Source organism: Pelophylax lessonae (genome assembly GCF_965119305.1).
Source record: "Pelophylax lessonae genome assembly, chromosome: 11".
Classification (NCBI taxonomy): domain Eukaryota; kingdom Metazoa; phylum Chordata; class Amphibia; order Anura; family Ranidae; genus Pelophylax; species Pelophylax lessonae.
The window spans coordinates 167,366,079-167,385,724 of record NC_138778.1 but is presented as its reverse complement, the minus strand read 5'-3'; the positions used below and the strand labels follow the sequence as shown (position 1 = coordinate 167,385,724).

The 19,646-nt window shown below is 45.1% G+C and overlaps 1 protein-coding gene across 1 annotated transcript in view; it reads right to left on the bottom strand.

The window, feature by feature from the left end:
- Positions 1–19,646, bottom strand: part of LOC309567068 (NXPE family member 1-like) — a gene marked incomplete at both ends in the record, with an annotated part of 48,048 nt that overhangs the window by 4,928 nt on the left and 23,474 nt on the right. Inside the window, one exon of the mRNA XM_082272390.1 lies at positions 19,193–19,411. Coding sequence (XP_082128516.1) covers positions 19,193–19,411 — 219 coding nt within the window. The remainder of the gene's footprint in view (positions 1–19,192; positions 19,412–19,646) is intronic.

Below are 19,646 nucleotides of genomic sequence, written 5' to 3'. Positions count from 1 at the left end.
GTCTGTGACGAATCCTCCTGCTGCGCTGAATGCCCGTTCCGATAGGACACTGGAAGCAGGGCAGGCCAACAACTCCATGGCATACTGGGCCAGTTCTGGCCAGTGGTCTAATCTTAAGACCCAGTATGCCAGTGGATCGGATTCGTCACATGAAAAGCCCTCTGTGTCACTTTGTGCCCTCACGTAATCGTCCACCATGTGATGCAGACGGTGTCGATGCGATGTGGCAGCTGAGAGGCCTGGGCGGTGAGGACTAAAAAAAAGACCGAAAGGCATCCGTCAACCGCACGCCTTCTCCAACGCTCCTCTCGTGACCACCAGTAGAATCCATGGTAGGTTGTCCCCGCCCCTGCACCCTACGGGAGTCGGGGAACATGTTCACCAGATTCCTCTTGAGACTGTCCTCAAGGGATTTGATCCTGTGGACTCTATGGGTGGATGGGAAAAGCTCCGAGACTTTACACTTGTACCGGGGGTCAAGTAGGGTGGCCAACCAATAGTGGTTAGTCTCTTTAATGGCCTTGATTCTGGGGTCCTTTCGCAGGCTCTGGAGCATGATGTTTCCCATGCGCCGCAAATTAGCGAAGGCCTGAGAAGCTGACTCCTCGGGGTCACTCATAACGACATTATCTTCAACGGGCTCCTCCTCCTCCCAGCCACGTACTACTCCAAAGTGTCCCGAGGGAGTCAAACTAGGCCTTGCAGATTGCCGCATGTCTTCCTCCTCCTCCTCCTCAAACCCTGCAAAAGTTCCTTGCAGAATCGTCCTCCTCCTCCTCTTCCACCCCTGGATCCTGCTCGGGCCTCTGGGAGCTAGGCATAATGGGGTCAGGATTCTCAGGATAAAGGGGGCCTTGAGAGGCAAGGAAGTCCTCCTCTTCCTCCTGCTGCTCTGCCTCCAGTGCCCTGTCCATAATGCCACGCAGAGTGTGCTCCAACAAAAACAGTACCGGTAGGGTGTCACTGATGCATGCGCTGTCCCGGCTGACCATCCTTGTGGCCTCCTCAAATGGCGAGAGGACAGCGCATGCATCCTTAATCAAAAGCCACTGCCGTGGTGAAAAGAAGCCCAGGCGCGCAGAGCCAGTGCTGGTGCCGTACTCGCATAGGTATTCATTGAGGGCCCTCTGCTGCGTGTACAGGCGCTGCAGCATAGCCAAGGTGGAGTTCCAGCGGGTGGGCATGTCACAGATGAGGCGGTGTACCGGCAGGTGAAACTCGCGCTGCACTTCGGCCAAACGTGCAGTGGCACTGTACGACCGCCTGAAGTGACTGCACACCCTTCTTGCCATCCTTAGCACATCCTGCATTCCCGGGTACGAGTTCAAAAACCGCTGTACCACGAGATTCAGGACATGCGCCAGGCATGGCACATGGGTTAACTTTCCCTGACGAAGGGCGGCCAGGAGGTTTGACCCATTATCAGTAACCACCATCCCTGGCTGCAGCTGGCGTGGTGTCAACCACCTCTGGGCCTGTGCCTGCAGAGCCCCAAGAATCTGAGGGGCAGTGTGCTGCCTGTCCCCTAGACACACAAGCTGCAGCACTGCGTGACACTTTTTGGCCTGAGACATAGAATAGCCCTTTGAACGTTTACGTGGTATCTCATCATATTCAAAGGACCATTCTGCAGAGGAGGGCATGGAGGAGGTAGAGGAGGAGGAGCAGGAGGGGGTAGAAGTGATCGATCTACCCGGATCAGCGACACCACCAGCTGTTTGCAGACGTGGGGGCAACACTGGCTGCAGCACCGAGCCCTGGCTACAATCCCTTCCACTGGCAAGCAGTGTCACCCAGTGAGCAGTGACAGAAATGTACCGTCCCTGCCCATGTTTGCTTGACCAAGTGTCAGCCGTCAAGTGTATCTTACGGCTGACTGACTTGGCCAGGGATGACACTACATTGCCTTCCACATGTTGGTATAGGGATGGCAGGGCCTTACGGGAAAAGTAATGCCGACTTGGCACCTGCCACTGTGGAACTGCACATTTTGCGAAGTCACGGAAGGGAGCAGACTCTACCAGGTTAAATGGTAATAGTTGCAGAGCCAGTAGTTTAGCCAAACTACTGTTTAGACGCTGGGCATGTGGGTGGCGGGGAGTATACATTTTTTTTCGTTCCAGCATGTGTGGAATCGAAATTTGGCGTCTAGATGATACAGCTGGTGGTGTGCTGGAGGTAGATGCGACACTGCCTGCTATATCATCATCCCTGCCAGTGGAGGCTGCCAACAGGTGACGAGTGACTATAGCAGGGCCAGGAACAGACTGATGTGCAGGTGGAGCAGGTGGAGCAGATGGAGCATGAGGAGGAGCGCGAGGAGAACTAGGAGGCCGACTGACCAATCTTTGGCCCTTTTGTGGGTTCTTTAAATGCTCCTGCCAACGGGCCGAGTGGTGGGTTGTCAAATGCCTGTTTAGGCAGCTTGTACCCAGGTGGTTGACATTTTTGCCACGTTTTATACCCTTCTTACAAATCTTGCAGATCGCAACTGTTTTATCTGCATGGGATGTCTCAAAAAAGGCCCAGCAAGATGAGGTGTGTATAGTGGCCCGGGAGACAACAGGTGCGGCCTTAGATGGAGTAGGCCGTCTGCTCTCCCCTCTTGCTTGCTCTGCCTCCTCCTCAACCTCAGACCCAACATATGACTCCATCAAAGACTGAGCATCAGGCCTGGCCTGGGAGACAACAGGTGCGGCCTTAGATGGAGCGGGCCGTCTGCTCTCCCCTCTTGTTTGCTCTGCCTCCTCCTCAACCTCAGACCCAACATCTGATTCTATCAAAGACTGAGCATCAGGCCTGGCCTGGGAGACAACAGGTGCGGCCTTAGATGGAGCGGGCCGTCTGCTCTCCCCTCTTGTTTGCTCTGCCTCCTCCTCAAACTCAGACCCAACATCAGACTCCATAAAGGACTGAGCATCAGGCTGGAGTAGATGGCCGACACTGTGGTCAAACAGCTCAGCTGACTCCTCTGCCATGTCTGAAATTGGGTCTAAGGGAGGACATGAGGTGGACATGGACTCATCTGTATTTGTTCTGACAACTGCAGAAGACTGACCACTTTTCTCTGCCTGGGTCACTGTAGTTGCAGATGATGCCGATGATGAGGGTTTGTTCATATAGTCCACCACCTCCTGTACATACTGTGGACGTATAGCTTGGCCACTGCCGGAGAACAATCCAAATGGTGGCCTGGCTGAGGACTGACCACCACGTCCACCCCTGCCTCTAGACACCCTAGAAGCTGTGCCCCTTTCCGCAGCAGGGCCACGTATGCCTTTTCTTGGTCTACCAGGCATATTTCTCAATGATGCGTTGGCAACTGTGTGCGGTGAAAAACGCACACTGCTATGCGACCCACAGTTGTCGCTGGATACAGCACAGCAGTTGCGGTTCACGCACAGTAGCAAAGCCTTTTGCACAGTGGACCTAACGCTTTGAACAACAGGCGTTAGGTTGTCACTGATGCTTTGGCAACTGTGTGCGGTGAAAAACGCACACTGCTATGCGACCCACAGTTGTCGCTGGATACAGCACAGCAGTTGCGTGTCACGCACAGTTGCAAAGGCTTTTGTACAGTGCACCTAACGCTTTGAACAACAGGCGTTAAGTTGTCACTGATGCGTTGGCAACTGTGTGCGGTGAAAAACGCACACTGCTATGCGACCCACAGTTGTCGCTGGATACAGCACAGCAGTTGCGGTTCACGCACAGTAGCAAAGCCTTTTGCACAGTGGACCTAACGCTTTGAACAACAGGCGTTAGGTTGTCACTGATGCGTTGGCAACTGTGTGCGGTGAAAAACGCACACTGCTATGCGACCCACAGTTGTCGCTGGATACAGCACAGCAGTTACGTGTCACGCACAGTTGCAAAGGCTTTTGTACAGTGCACCTAACGCTTTGAACAACAGGCGTTAAGTTGTCACTGATGCGTTGGCAACTGTGTGCGGTGAAAAACGCACACTACTATGCGACCCACAGTTGTCGCTGGATACAGCACAGCAGTTGCGGTTCACGCACAGTAGCAAAGCCTTTTGCACAGTGGACCTAACGCTTTGAACAACAGGCGTTAGGTTGTCACTGATGCGTTGGCAACTGTGTGCGGTGAAAAACGCACACTGCTATGCGACCCACAGTTGTCGCTGGATACAGCACAGCAGTTGCGTGTCACGCACAGTTGCAAAGGCTTTTGTACAGTGCACCTAACGCTTTGAACAACAGGCGTTAAGTTGTCACTGATGCGTTGGCAACTGTGTGCGGTGAAAAACGCACACTGCTATGCGACCCACAGTTGTCGCTGGATACAGCACAGCAGTTGCGGTTCACGCACAGTAGCAAAGCCTTTTGCACAGTGGACCTAACGCTTTGAACAACAGGCGTTAGGTTGTCACTGATGCGTTGGCAACTGTGTGCGGTGAAAAACGCACACTGCTATGCGACCCACAGTTGTCGCTGGATACAGCACAGCAGTTGCGTGTCACGCACAGTTGCAAAGGCTTTTGTACAGTGCACCTAACGCTTTGAACAACAGGCGTTAAGTTGTCACTGATGCGTTGGCAACTGTGTGCGGTGAAAAACGCACACTGCTATGCGACCCACAGTTGTCGCTGGATACAGCACAGCAGTTGCGGTTCACGCACAGTAGCAAAGCCTTTTGCACAGTGGACCTAACGCTTTGAACAACAGGCGTTAGGTTGTCACTGATGCGTTGGCAACTGTGTGCGGTGAAAAACGCACACTGCTATGCGACCCACAGTTGTCGCTGGATACAGCACAGCAGTTGCGTGTCACGCACAGTTGCAAAGGCTTTTGTACAGTGCACCTAACGCTTTGAACAACAGGCGTTAAGTTGTCACTGTATTTTGCTGCCTAGCAAGCACGTATACCTGCTGTGATAGAGCAGCACTGTGCCACATGCTCACTAAACAGAACCCTCACACTTTCCCTACAGAAACTAAATTTTCAAATCTAACTAATGTAGTACAAAGTTCCCTAACTACACTAGATATCCCTTTCCACTAAATAGAAAGCTCCATACAGCAGAAGACTGACACTGTCCCTTAAGTTTTTTTTTTTTTTTTTTTTTTTAACTCTAAGAACCAGCACAATCGCTGTATCTAACTACACTGGCTGTAAGCTAAATACAATTCTGCTATATGGAGCTTTAGAACCACTCGATATGTAGGAAATGTAGTGTAGCAAGCAGGAGTCAGACAGAACTGCTTCAACTCTCTTCAACAGGCTCTGGATAACTGTGCTAGGGGTTAGGCGGGGCCATCTTATATAGTGTGGGGCGTATTCACTCCTGATTGGCCTCTGGTCCCCGTAGTCACTCCAATCACGTTCCTAGGAGACTCCTGCCCCCTCATTGGCTTTTGCAGACGTTTCTGGGCCAATCACGGGCTTTTAAAGCCCAGTTCCTGTCCCAGTGCATTTTGGGCGGTTCTGGTGGCCGAATACCGAACTTTTGCCGCAAAAAGTTCGGTATTCGGCCGAATATCGAACATCCAATGTTCGGGTCGAACCGATGGTCGACCCGAACCGTTCGATCATCCCTAATAGGCAGCACTGATAGGTGGCACTGATGGGCACTGATAGGCAGCACTGATGGGCACTAATAGGTGACAATGATGGGCACTAATAGGTGGCACTGATTGGCGGCAGTGATAGGTGGCAACCAGGGCAGGGTTGGCCTACCGGGATAGCGGGGATTTTCCCCATAGGCCGCCTGTCCTGGGGTGGCTTTAAGCTGTGGCTGCGACCGCCGCTGTCCCCCTCTCCTGCCCCCAGCAGTCAGGAGACACTAACACACTGCAGAAAGAAAGACGAATCCCACCTGTGTAGCTTGTAGTATGAAGAGGAAGATGATTGGCCATCTGTCATGTCTCTGCTTTGTGCTACATTCTCTTATTGGCCACCAGTCTAAACCATGGTCCTCTCCACCACTCTGCATGGATTTTGTTTTTTTTTTACAAAATTGTCCTTCCCCACCACCCTTGCACATTATTTGCCTAGGGGGAATGACGTGCACTGTCCTCCCTTAGCCTTCTGGAATATACACGTCACAAAGGGCTGATCCTTGGCCAGTGCACTTCACCCAGGTGCCGCAAGCTGAGGCAGAGGGGGGGTGCTGAAGCTAGTGGCATACCAACAGGGAGGCGGTTTGCCCCGGGTTCCACACTTTGGGGAGGTGTTAGGGCGGTGTCGTCTGCTGTTTTAACAGCTATTATTTGAATCGCTGAGCTCCCACAGACAGTCACACAAAGTCCCTCCTCCTGTATCGGCTCCTTTCATAGACAGTACACTGGTCCATTGCTGGGATGTGTGACGCCTATCATAGGAGCCGATCCAGGAGGCAGGATTTTGTGTAACTGCGAGCGTTGGGAACAGCGGGCAATTCAAATCAAAGTTGTCACAGCAGGGGATCCCTGCTCTGTGTGATGATCCAGCCGGCTCTCCTCTTCCTCTCCTCTCTCTGATTCCCTGCACTGGTCTGGCTGCACTGATGGGCACTGGTGAGGTGAGGCTGCATTGATAAACATTGGTGAGGCTGCATTAATGAGCACTGGTGAGGCTGCATTAACCTCCCTGGCGTTCTGATTATGTCAAGATTTTTGTGCTAAAAGAGGTACATTGTTTTGCATGGAAATCTGTTGTTTTATATTTTAGGCCCGTAGTTCTTAGGAATAACCCACTTAAATCCGTCCAAACAAGAGTCTAGTAGATATCCCGGGTATGATAAAGCTTGAAACACAAAATCATAAAATTATAATATAATAATAATACATTTTATTCAATAATCTAATCAAACCAAAAACAAAATATGTACAAACAAGGGGTGCGATATTACTAGTCACTGTAATAAATGTTCAGTAAACATCTCGGGTATGAAATATTTTGAAACATGGGACTGCACAAAGTCCGATGTCACAATAGGGACAATAGTATCTGGTTTATTTTCTTATTTTCTTTCCAATGTCATCTTTTTTAGAGCAACAAACCACACACATCCTTGTAGGTGCAGACTTTTTCTCAGTTGGTGGGATGTAGTCCATGAAGTGACGACCAGTCAGGCGTTCCGGGTTGACAACGACAACAGCAGATCTGTTCACAACCATTGATGGTGTTTGGTGACTCAGAAAGATTTGCTCGGCAACTTTCCAAATAAAGTCTGCATGAATCAAAGGCTTGTCACTCGTTTTTTTGAGCAGAATGTATGCATTCCACAAGCATTGCTCAAGAAGATGTCTGAAGATCTTTTTATAGTATTTTTTTGGTGCTTCCTCATAGCTGGGTAGAATGTCATTGCTTGGTCGGCCCTGTCGACACTCCCCATGCTGTTGTTGTAGTCTATCACTACTTGCTTCATGACTTCTTTCCCACCTTTCGTGCGTACCATAACAGTGGAGGTGTTAAGCACTGTACTCATTAGGCACACATCTTTCTTGTCCCACCATCGCAGTGCCATCATTTTGCCTTTCTGCCAGGCAACCATTTCTTCTGTCTTCAGCTTCTTTTTGCCAAACATTGGCGGCATGTCGGGCCGGTATACCCTTACGGTTCCATAGGCATCAGTTTTAGTAACCTCATAAAGTTCAGGAGACGTATAAAAGTTGTCCATTGTTACACAATAGCCCTGATTTAGCAATGGCTCAATCAGTGAGAGAACAGAAGATGTTGCCATTCCATAATTACTGTACTTTTCATCAAATTTTGTTCCTTTTCCAGTGTATATCACTGAATTACAAATGTAGCTGATTGATGATTCGCCCAGCATATAGGATTTTATGCCAAATCGTGCCCTCTTTGATGCAACTTTTATACCAGGTGCTCCTGTAAATGGGAATCTTGGGGGCGCTGCCTGATCCGTACCGCAGTCAATAGAGCACCAAGTCCGCACATTGCTGAGCTCAGTCACAGAATCATCACTGTCATCTTCACTTTTCATACCGGATGACGAATTCTCCCTTCAATCGCTATCGCTCAGTTCTTCAAGTAACTCCGTTTTGCTACCGCTTGTTTTCCAGGTCGTCTAAAAGCGCTTTTGCGTAAAAAGAGCGCTTTTTGGACGCCATGGTCGTTCTCAATTTTCCCAGGCGCAAAGAACCGGAAAATCACAGGCAGGGCACTGGGAAAGTCACTAGGTGAATTTCTGAGGTAAATTACTTGATACAATGTAATCCATTAGGATCACAGCTTTGTATCAAGTCATTTATTTTATTTACACTTTTGAATTTGCCACCAGTTCCACCCCCCCAGGCTTCTGCGAGCACAGAGCGGGGAGAGACTGTGAGGATGGTCGGAGGACAGAGGGGGATCGCGGCGGGGCAATGCAGGGAAGGTGAGTGTGCTTCTGGGGTAATCCTGAGTGGGGCTCGGGGTTACCGCTTTTGGTACACTGTATTAACCCCGAGCCACACTCGGGAATACTGCTAGGGGGGTTTATGGGCACTGGTGAGGCTGCATTGATGGGCACTGATCAGGCTGTTCTGATAGGCAATGGTGAGGCTGCGCTCATGGGCACTGGTGAGGCTGCATTGATGGGCAGTAGTGAGTACAATACACTCTTCAAATGTGCTTTAAAATGCATGGTCTTTCCTTTTATGAACAAGAAAATAATGACATTATGCTGTTGGGCTGGTATAATAATGCTATGGGGCTGGTATGAAATTTTTCCAGGACTGTTTTTTATTTCCAGTCCGGCCCTGGTGGCAATGATGGGCAATGATAGGCAGCACTGATGGGCAATGATAGATGGCACTGATAGACAGTAAGCTGGCTCTGATGAAGAGGGTTCGCCCTTGAAACACGTTAGTCCCATCAATATGGACGCCTTCAAGTCCTCCTGTCGCAATTAAGCATCCTGGTCCTGCAGTCTCTGGATAGCTGAAGGAATCCTTTGGTTTTATGCTTATATTTAGCATATTCTTGTGAGTATAATGTATGATGTGGTTTTAATGATTTTCCAATTAAAGTTTTATGATATTGCACTAGGTCGGTGTGCCCTTCTCTTGTTTTCTATGATTTCAGTTCAGATGGTACTGATAGGCAGCAGTGATGAGGATGCACTGACAGGCATTACTGATGGGCACTGATTGCCATCCCTGGTGGGCACTGGTTGGCACCTCTGAAATGGGCACTGATTGCCATCCCTGGTGGGCATGGGCTGGTATCCCTCGTGGGTACAGGTTGGCATGCCTGGTGGGCATTGGATGCCACTTGTAGGCATCCCTGAAGGGCCTGCAACAAAAATTGATGCACTTATTATCAGCGCAGACCCCCCCACCCCCTGTCAGGGGAGCCACTGATTGGCTCTCTTCTACTTGCGTAAAAAAAGAAGTCCAATCAAGGTCAGTCTTTAAATCCCACAAAATTGGATGATTTGATGAGCCCAAAAAAAGGCAAAGAACCGGAGAGTCCAACACCAAAATTAAGGTCAGAAAAGAGGAGGGGACCACCACATGCACAGATAAGGATGTCCGCTTACCAGATCGTTTTGACCATCAAGTAGAGGAAAAGCTGCTAAACAGCATTTCCTGGAAAGAATTGTAACTGCTGGATGTGCGAATGCATACGTATACACTCCTCTCAACCTTTCATTACCTTGTACAGGCTGTGTGACCGCGACTGTTTGCATACACCTGCCATCCCAGCCACAACAATCCGCTGATTCTTGTGGCTGGTATCTCTTGTATAAAAATAATCAGGGATTAAATATAAGGCCCTGTAGGTAAGCATGCATTTTCTTTTTGAGGTTGCGGTTTACTATTGTGTCATACAGGTGATAAATTAATGTTCCTGTCATGTCTTAATTAATCCAGGTATAAGCTAAAATGCTTTGGCGTTATCCCCAAATACCTAAACTAAGAATTTTAATGATGCACCCAGTTTTATGGATGTAGCCTGGAGAATAGTGTCTTACCCACTTAAGCCCCGGAGGATTTGGCTGCTAAAAGACCAGGGGGTATTTTGCGATTCGGCACTGCGTGACTTTAACGAACAATTGCGCGGTCGTGTGACGCTGTACCTAAACTAATTTGACGTCCTTTTTTTCCCATAAACAGAGCTTTCTTTTGGTGGTATTTGATCACCTGTGCGATTTTTTGATCACACGCTATAAACAAAAAAAGAGCGTCAATTTTGCAAAAATAACAATATTTTTCACATTTTTTTATATGAAATTCCCCCCAAAAAAAAAGTAAAAATCAAAATGTTTTAACATTTTCGGCCAATTTGTTTTATGCTACATATGTTTGGTAAAAAAAAAAATCGCAAAAAGCGTATTTTGATTGGTTTGCGCAAAAGTTATCGCGTTTACTAACAAAGGGAAAGATTTTTGTCATTTTTGTTGTTTTTTTTTTTAACGTGTAATGGAGGCGATCTGCGATTTTTTTGCGGTACTGCGACATTGTGGCGGACAGATCGGACCCTTGGCTGACATTTTTGACACTTTTGGGGTTACCAGTGACATTTCTACAGTAATCAGTGCTATATATATGCACTGTTACTGTAAAATTACGCTGGCAGTGAAGGGGTTAACTTTATTTGAGAGGGAGGGGTGGTGTGTGTCCCTAGGGGCGTGATTCTAACTGTGATTGGCTGTGGCTTGAGCTGTAGAAACACTGATCAACGGTCCTACATAGTAGAACCGTATGATCAGGGTTTCTACACAGGGGAGAATGACAGACAGCTTGTTTACACAAGCTGCCTGCCTTTCTCCCTCTCCCCCGACGATCGCAGAGTGACCGGCGGACATCGGGTCCGCCGGTCACACGCGCGGGGGGGCCCAGAGCCTCACAGGCTAGTGACGTTTATTTACGTCACTTTGCCTGTGAGGGGCTGACCGCCGCAGTATATCTACTTGCGGCGGTCGGCAAGCGGTTACAGAACAATATTAGGCAAAACAAGAGATGCTCAGCATTAATACCAGGTGAGCTGTCCTGCAGCATTCCCATTCCAATGGAAGGTGTCTTTGACAATTGGACAATTGGACTGGACACTGGAATGGAAATGGTCAGGGATTTAAGCCATGAAGACAGGTAAAGTTAGGTGGCAACAATGTCAAGATAACATTTCAGAAGGGATCCATGGAGTTTTTTCTGGTTATGAAAGGCAGACAAACTTTTGGAATGGAGTACACGTTCACTTTACTTGAGCAATTATTTTAATCTTCAAAATTAGAGAAAATCTTGTATTAGCTTGCTATAATTCGAAATCTGTATGCTACCAGTTAGCTATGTTATGGGGAGGGAGGGCGCATCCAATCCCAGACACTGGTCCCAATAACTGTTGGATTAACGTATGTAGGAGCGTGGTTGGTAAATCCCTTGTAAAATGCATGAATAAGCAATACTTCTTGAACTAAGTAGAATAATTTGTAAACATTAGTAAAGAGGTAAGGGGGTGAGTGGGTATATTACCACCCAGGGTGATTTGGTTGATTGGATCAACTGAAGGTAAGGGGGAGGGCTAGGTGTAGGGGTGGGGAAATGGGGGAGGAGAGCTTGGAGGATAGACATTAGAAAGGGAAATGTGTAGATCAGGTATCCTCAAACTATGGCCCTCAAGCTGTTGCGGAACTACATGTCCCATGAGGCATTGTAAAACTCTGACATTCACAGACATGACTAGGCATGATGGGAATTGTAGTTCCTGAACAACTGGAGGGCCATAGTTTGAAGATACCTGGTGTAGATAGTAGGGCATTAAGGTGAAGTAGCATTATGGTGGATCTGTGGGGATTTGTACTAGAGATAAATCTTATTTGGGAAGTGGACATGTACAGTTTCCATTTTTGAGCCAAGGTAACCAGGGGTAAGGCATTTAGAATAATCTTAAATAAAATTCACTTTTGTTAAAAAAAAAAAAATAGTTAATATTGTATTTAAAATTGCCACACAAGCCATTTTATAATTTATCATCCCCCATATTTGAGATCTACAAATATCCCCTAACAATCCTAATAGATGTAGTGGACCAACTACAAGCAATGGACTACTTTTGGTGGTAAATGGTAATGAATATGTCCTGATGTTTTTTTTATTATTATCAAAGGAAAACTGGCACTAAACAGTATTTTTTTTTTTTTTCAAATTCAGCTGTATATTTCTTGCTATTACCATAGTTCACCATCAAAGAACAACCCAAAATAATTTCTCCAGCTCCAGACAATCGCAGAGATACCACATATGTGTATGTTATTTGTTGTTTGTACCCGTAGTAGGACGCAGAAAAAAACAATAGCATGCATTTTGCTTTTTTTACTAATTTAAAAAATGCTTTTTTAAAAAATCCTGCCCAAAATATACTGACCCTGACCTATGACGCTGACCTTTGAACTTCACTTTGACCCTTGACCCTTACCTTGACCCTGACCCTGACAATGACCTAGTTCAAACCTTGATCTAACTATTTTTTTATTTTTTTTAATCACCGTCCAGATTTTGTTTCCAGAAGCTCATTGGCTACCATTAGAGGCAGTCTGCTCTCTAATCCATCCCAAAGGTGTTTCTATTGGGTTGAGGTCAGGACTCTCTACAGGCCAGTCCACTTCCTCCACCCCAAACTCGCTCATCCATGTCTTTATGGACCTTGCTTTGTGCACTGGTCCAAATAATTTGGTGGAGGGGGGATTAAGGTTTGGGGTTGTTTTTCAGGGGTTGGGCTTGGTCCCTTAGTTCCAGTGAAGGGAACTCTTAAGGCATCAGCATACCAAGACATTATGAACCATTTCATGCTCCCAACTTTGTGGAAACAGTTTGGGGATGGCCCCTTCCTGTTCCAACATGACTGCAGACTGGTGCACAAAGCAAGGTCCATAAAGACATGGATTAGTGAGTTTGGGCTGGAGGAACTTGACTGGCCTGCACAGAGTGCTGACCTTAACCCGATAGAACACCTTTGGGATAATTTAGAGCTGAGTCTGTGAGCCAGGCCTTCTCGTGCCTGACCTCACAAATGCGCTTCTAGAAGAATGGTCAAACATTCCCATAGACACACTCCTAAACCTTGTGGACAGCCTTCCCAGAAGAGTTGAAGCTGTTATAGCTGCAAAGGGTGGGCCAACTCAATATTGAACCCTACAGACTAAGATTGGGAAGCCATTAAAGTTCATGTGCATGTAAAGGCACATGATGCATGTGTTAAAACCATGTAGATATACTTGGCCCCCATTTGAAATCAAACACCTCCCCATTTTTTTTTCATATATACAGTAATTATTAAAAATCACCTTTCCAGCTCAATCTGAAAATGATGTAAGTTTTTTAAAACTGAAAAAATATTCAATGTAATATGGCAAGCTAGAGACCCCCAGAAATTTTAGGCACTCCTTGCAAGAGGAATTTAATTTTTTATTAAATAATCCCTAAGGTGGTATTGATTTTTAAAAGGAATGACACTGCAACTTTCCTGATTAGAACACTGAAAGTGCATCGGGTGGTTATAGTTAACCAGACCCTCCAATTCCCAAATCAGTCTTGCAAGGACAGAGAAACAAACAGTTTTTTTTCTTCAGAACAGAAAAAGGTAGGAGGACTCTGCACAAAAACTTGCTAAAGTTCTAAAAAAATTGCAAGATGAGTTGACCTGATTGTAAAGCTTTACATTTTTTAATTAAAATAATAAACATGTCATACAAACCTGCTCTGTGCAATGGCTTTACACAGAACAGCACAAATCTTCCTTTTCTGGTGTTCCCTGTCGGTGCTCCTGGCTCCCCCCCTTCTGAGTGCCTCCATAGGAAGCTGCTTCCTATGGGGACACTTGTGCGGGTTTAATCCTGAGCCAGGCTGTTTACACTCATTGAGACACACAGAGCAGCTCTGCCCCGCCCCCTGCTCTCTGCTCACAGATTTTGACTGACATCAGCAGGATCCAATGGCTCTCACTACTCTCAGCCAAACCTGTGAGAGAGGGGAGAAGACAAAAATGAATATCATTATAAATACCATTTTTTTTTATAAGTGATCACATACCCTCTGCTCTCAGCTGCATAAGGAGCTTAGAGAGCTACTAGAGGAGAAGCAGTGGCACACTGGTCTTCCCAGTGAATAGCTGTGCAAAGGGGGGGGGGGTGTCAGCACAAGTCTAATTATTGCAGGAGAGTAGGTGGAGTTCACAACACAGCCAGAGAACTGACCATGCTGTGCTCTTATGCATATAGTGGTCAGTTTTTAATAGGAAAGCAGAAGGACTGGTAGAAACACCAGGGATTTCACACAAAGAAAGCAACACAAAGAGAACAGGATACTTTTTCATACAAGTACATGGTACAGCAGACACATATCAGGAAAATGAAATGTTGAGGTAACATATTTAACCCCTTTGCGCCTTTGGGTAAAACAAATGTTAATGCCTAAAGTAAGCACAATTTTGCAACTTTGACATGTGTTAGTAAAACTGTACATATCATCACAGCTACTTTATGCATCCAATGGGATTACAGTAAACCCCCCTCCATTGCGGGAGTTACGTTCCGGACCCAGCCGCGAAAAGTGAAAATCCACTAAATAGAAAAACCCTATTAAAATGCACTGTAGGCATGTTTTTTTTACTGTCACTGAACGTGTAAAAGCATTTTAAGATCTTTAAACACACTTTTAAAACAATAGAAACTCATTTAAACACATAAAAGATACTGAGAGACATAGCAAGAGCTATGGAAAACACAAAAATATTTCATTTTTAATTATTTATATAGTAAAATAACATTACAAAAAAAAAACGCAATATACCGGGACCGCAAAAACTGAACCGTGATGGAGCGGGGGTTTACTGTATACTGTGTTTTATCCAGGACAAATAGGACTTTTATTTGGTGGTAAATGGTAATGGATATCTCCTGTTTTTTTTTTTTTTTTTATTACCAAAGAAAAACTGGGCCAAAAGTGTAAAAAAAAAAAGTATTTTTTTAATTTAGCTGTGTATTGCTTGCTACTACCATAACCTTCCACCAAATAACAGCCCAAAATAAATTACCTTGATCTAGGTATTTTTTTTTATTTTATTTTTTTTTTTTTTTTTTACTGTACACACAGTTGTTTTTCTTCTCTCTGCATGTAGAGAGAGATACAATGTTTTCTCTCTCAGAGTTGACAGGCATCTGAGAGGCAATATCTCACTTCCTTGCTGCCTGTTTTCTGGTACAACAATTTTTATTGTTGCACGTCTAAATAACATGACAGCTGATCACCCACACAGGGGTATAAAACCATGAACAGGAAACAGGACATATAGGTATTGGTGATATCTTGTGCAACTAAACATTTTAGTAAAGCAAAACATCAACTAAACAACCTTGAGGAAGGAGCCGTAGGTCCACATAAGTTGCCAAAGCCTGAAGGCCTGGGGGCATAGCATGAGGAAGCAAGAGGGACAAGCCGGTCACCAAAGAAGAGGAGGGGGAAAGGAGAGAGAACAAAAAAAAAGGCACAAAAACAACTGAATGAGGGAAAGGCGAGAGTGGTTCCAAAAAAGGAAAATTTGGGAAATAGAGGGAAGGGTAGGGAGAAGAGGTCCTGTAGGTTTAGGTAGAAATGTAAACAATTATAAGACACCCAGACTGGTCGGATTCAGGGTAGGAAGAGTATACCGCCACCAGCGGGCCCACACTTTCAGAAATTTAGTGTGGGAATCATGCAAAATATTGGACATTTTTTCATCATCATGGTGGTCAGGCTGCTCGTCCCTGCTGCAAACAATACAGAAAGTGTCTACCAGGTCTTAGCTATAATGAGTTTGGCAGCAATGAACAGGTAAGTTGCAAGCGTCTGCTGAGACGAGAATAGGCCCTGAATTGTGCAATGCAGAAGGGCAAGTTTAGAGTCTTTATGGATAGGTACATGGAATAGGCTGTATAGGGACCCAAGCCTCGTTAGACTTGGGCAGGACCACCAGATATGAAGTGCATCACTGTGTTGGCTGCAGCCCCTAAAGCACCTATCACTGTATGATGGGTTAAAACCTGCAATACAGGCCAGGACCCAGTACTGCCTCAAAAGGACCTTATAGGCTACTTGCAACATCGTATTGAAAAAAACATTTAGCTATGACAGACCAAGCCTTGCTCCATTCCTCGGGGTTGATAGAGGTTCCCAGATTTCGATCCCAACTGGATCCATAGGAGGTAGGAGGATCAATAGCATTCAGGGAAGAATAGATCAAAAATATAGTGCCTGGGGAACCAGGAGATTGTTGGCAGGTATGTTCGAAAGCCATGGTTTGAAAGGAATAGGAGGAATTGCGTCTCAAGGAAGACAGCCAGTGGCAGAGTTGAACCTAGCAAAAGAAATCAGCAGGAAGTGCCTCATGAATCTCCTGGATGGAGGACCATGAAGGAAATGTGGAGGACATGAAAAAGTGATGGACCTGCGTGAAGCTGTGAGACTACCACCAGGAAAATGCTCCCTGCTGTTCCAGGCCTGGTGGGAAAAGAAAGTTGCTGAGAAGAGGGAGAAGAGGAAGAAAAGGAGACAAAGTTCCAGATTCTTAAACTGTGGAGGATAAGGGGGCTATGTGATGGGGGAGACACAGAAGGGCCACAATGGGGGAGCTTCACGAGTACCCAGAAGGGGACATCCATACTAGGAATGAAGCAAGGTGAATTGGGAGCTTTATGCTGCTGTGTAGTATTTCATCATGTTGGAAACTCCAACTGGCCACTGCAGGCTAAGTATGAGAGGGAGGGCCCATTTACACTATTGCGTTTTAACCACTTTAAGACCGGAAGATTTGACCCCCTTCCTGTCCAGGCCCTATTTTGCGATTCGTCACTGCGTATTTTAACGGACAATTACATGGTCGTGCAACGCTGTACCCAAATAAAATTGACGTCCTTTTTTCCCCACAAATAGCTTTCTTTTGGTGGTATTTGATCACCTGTGCGATTTTTAATTTTTGCGCTATAAACAAAAAGAGCGACAATTTTGAAGAAAAAAAACAATATTTTTCACCTTCTGCTATATAACATTTCCAAAAAAAAAATTTAAAAATCTAAATTTTTTAACATTTTAGGCCAATTTGTTTTCTGCTACATATTTTTGGGTAAAAAAAATTGCAATAAGCGTATTTTGATTGGTTTGCGCAAAAGTTATCGCGTTTACTAACTACTTGAAAGATTTATGTCATTTTTATTGTGTTTTTTTTACTAGTAATGGTGGCGATCTGCAATTTTTTGCGGGACTGCGACATTGCGGCGGACAGATTGGACCCCTAACTGACATTTTTGACACTTTTGGGGGGACCAGTGACATTACTACAATAATCAGTGCTATAAATATGCACTGTTACTGTAATAATGACACTGGCAGGGAAGGGGTTAACCCTATGGGTGATCAAAGGGTTAAATGTATGCCTCATGCTTATTGATGTGTGGGGGGGTTCTGTGACACAGACAGAGATCGCAGATGCTGAATCCTGTGATCTCTCCTTGTCTGTCACTGAGAAGATTCGCCTGCTTTGTTTACATAAGCAGGCGGGTCTTCTCACACTTTCCCCGACGATCACCGCCTCTCCTCCTCCGGCCCGACTCCCGCTGCCGAGACCACTAGGAGTCCAGCGACGTAGGCCTAGTAGGATTACTGTCGGCAGTCAAGTGGTTAATTGCAACATGTCAAAATGCATGTCTAAAGTTCCCTATATTAAAAATAGTGCCTGATTTCATCTCTGTTCTGCAGTGCAGTGCGCTTTGAAAAATATAACATTTCAGTATTTTGATATGGGGAGGCCTATTAAAGTCAATGGCAACACATTAAAATGCATATAATAGTTTTGATGCATTAACAACAGGCATTACCAAGCCTTGGTCTAATGGTCCTAACTCAAAAAATGTATTGGAAACACGCATCAATGCTTGTCAATGAGTGCCAATAATGAACCTCAAGGCACAAGGAAATGCACATCGACACATGACAATGCACCTGCCTAACGCTACCAAACAATGCATCTCTACACACATGTTTAGATATGGATAGACCCTGAAATAGGGTGACCAGACATCCCTGTGAAAATATTGTCTCCATTTTCATCCATGATTAATAGAAACAGTCCCTGATTTCTTTCCAGCTTTAATATAGGTGCCCCTGGCCCAGGAAGCTGCACGTTAATCCTTCTTAGCAACATTTCTTTAATTGGCCTGTAGCAGGAGGAGGAAGAGGGGAATGTCTGCTCTTAGCTGTCTCCAAGGTTATTGATGATGCTGATGTTATGTGGTCTTCCCAGTCCCTCCCCTATCGGTTTATGCAAAACCACTGCACAGAGCAGGTAAGTATAACAGGGTTGTTAATTTTACCCCCCCCAAAAAAAAAAAAAAAAAGAGACTTTAATATCACTTTAACCCAGAGATGTATAGTAACTAAGTAGAACTACTTCACTACTGTACTTAAGTACCGAAAGGCGGTATCTGTACTTTCCTAAAGTAGAATTTTTTTCTCCTACTTCCACTTTCACTACATTTTTTCGATGATTTCAATACTTCTACTCTGATAATTTTTTTTTGTGCTGCATAGTTACTCATTACAATTATAAAAATTACCACTGTCAGAACAGTAGATGGCAGGTTTCATGAAGCTCAAAACATGTGTATTATTAGCGCATACGAAAATAAGAGCTACTGTATGTATAAATAAAAGCTGCATTTGAAATAATAAAAAACAATATGATGTTCAAACTTTTGACTTCTTTCTTTAATAACTACATAACACAGTACTTGTACTTTTACTTTCAGTACTTGAGTAGCAATTTTTTTTCAAAACTACTGGTACTTTTACTTTCAGTACTTGAGTAGCAAAATTAAAAAAAAAGCTACTTGCAATACTTAAGTACAAAAAATGTTGAATACTTTAGTACTTCTACTCAAGTCACTTTTTGATCGAGCACTTCCACTTCTACTCAAGTCACTTTTTGATCGAACACTTGTACTTTTACTCAAGTATGGGTTTCGAGTACTTTATACAACTGTGCTTTAACCTGAAAGGTAAGTTGCATGGCAGAGAACCTTTCGACAAAAAGCTGCAGTGCTGCCCAAATAGCAAACACGAGTGCTTGCACAATTAAAGCTGAACAAATATTAGGGCAAATTAAGTAGACTTTCTGATAATGTGCCACTGGAAGACTATTTGAAGCTCCTTATTTAAGTCACATGTTCCCTGGGGTTATGCTTTCAAATTTCAAAACCCAGCGTTCATACTTACTCTTTATGAATTTCGGGAAGAATTCTATCCATTGGCGGAGTGTTGAATCGCCCATCAAATATATCATTTTGCCAGCCAAACATTTACTTATGTTTAACAAGGGCTCAAAGGAAGAAAGATTGCAGTGTGAGGGGAACCATTGGTTGTTCAGGAAATAACCACTAGGGAAGGGAAGAGAGGTCCCAATCTGGCATTTTGTAGTCACATTCATAGAGGTTTCTAAAAAATAGAATTGTGGTCATTTTTTTAATTTTGAAAAGCTCTTTTGGTCTTTTTTTTAGTTACAATATCACTATGAATTTTACAGGGAATCTACTGTATAATGAAAAAAAAAGTGGAACTGCCTAAGGTTTTTGTTTTGGATAGAATAATAGAGCAGGGGCCTCCAAACTCCCCAGGGTCACAAAGTATGATTTGCGGGACGTAGAAGATCAGCTTTATAAATAAATGACCC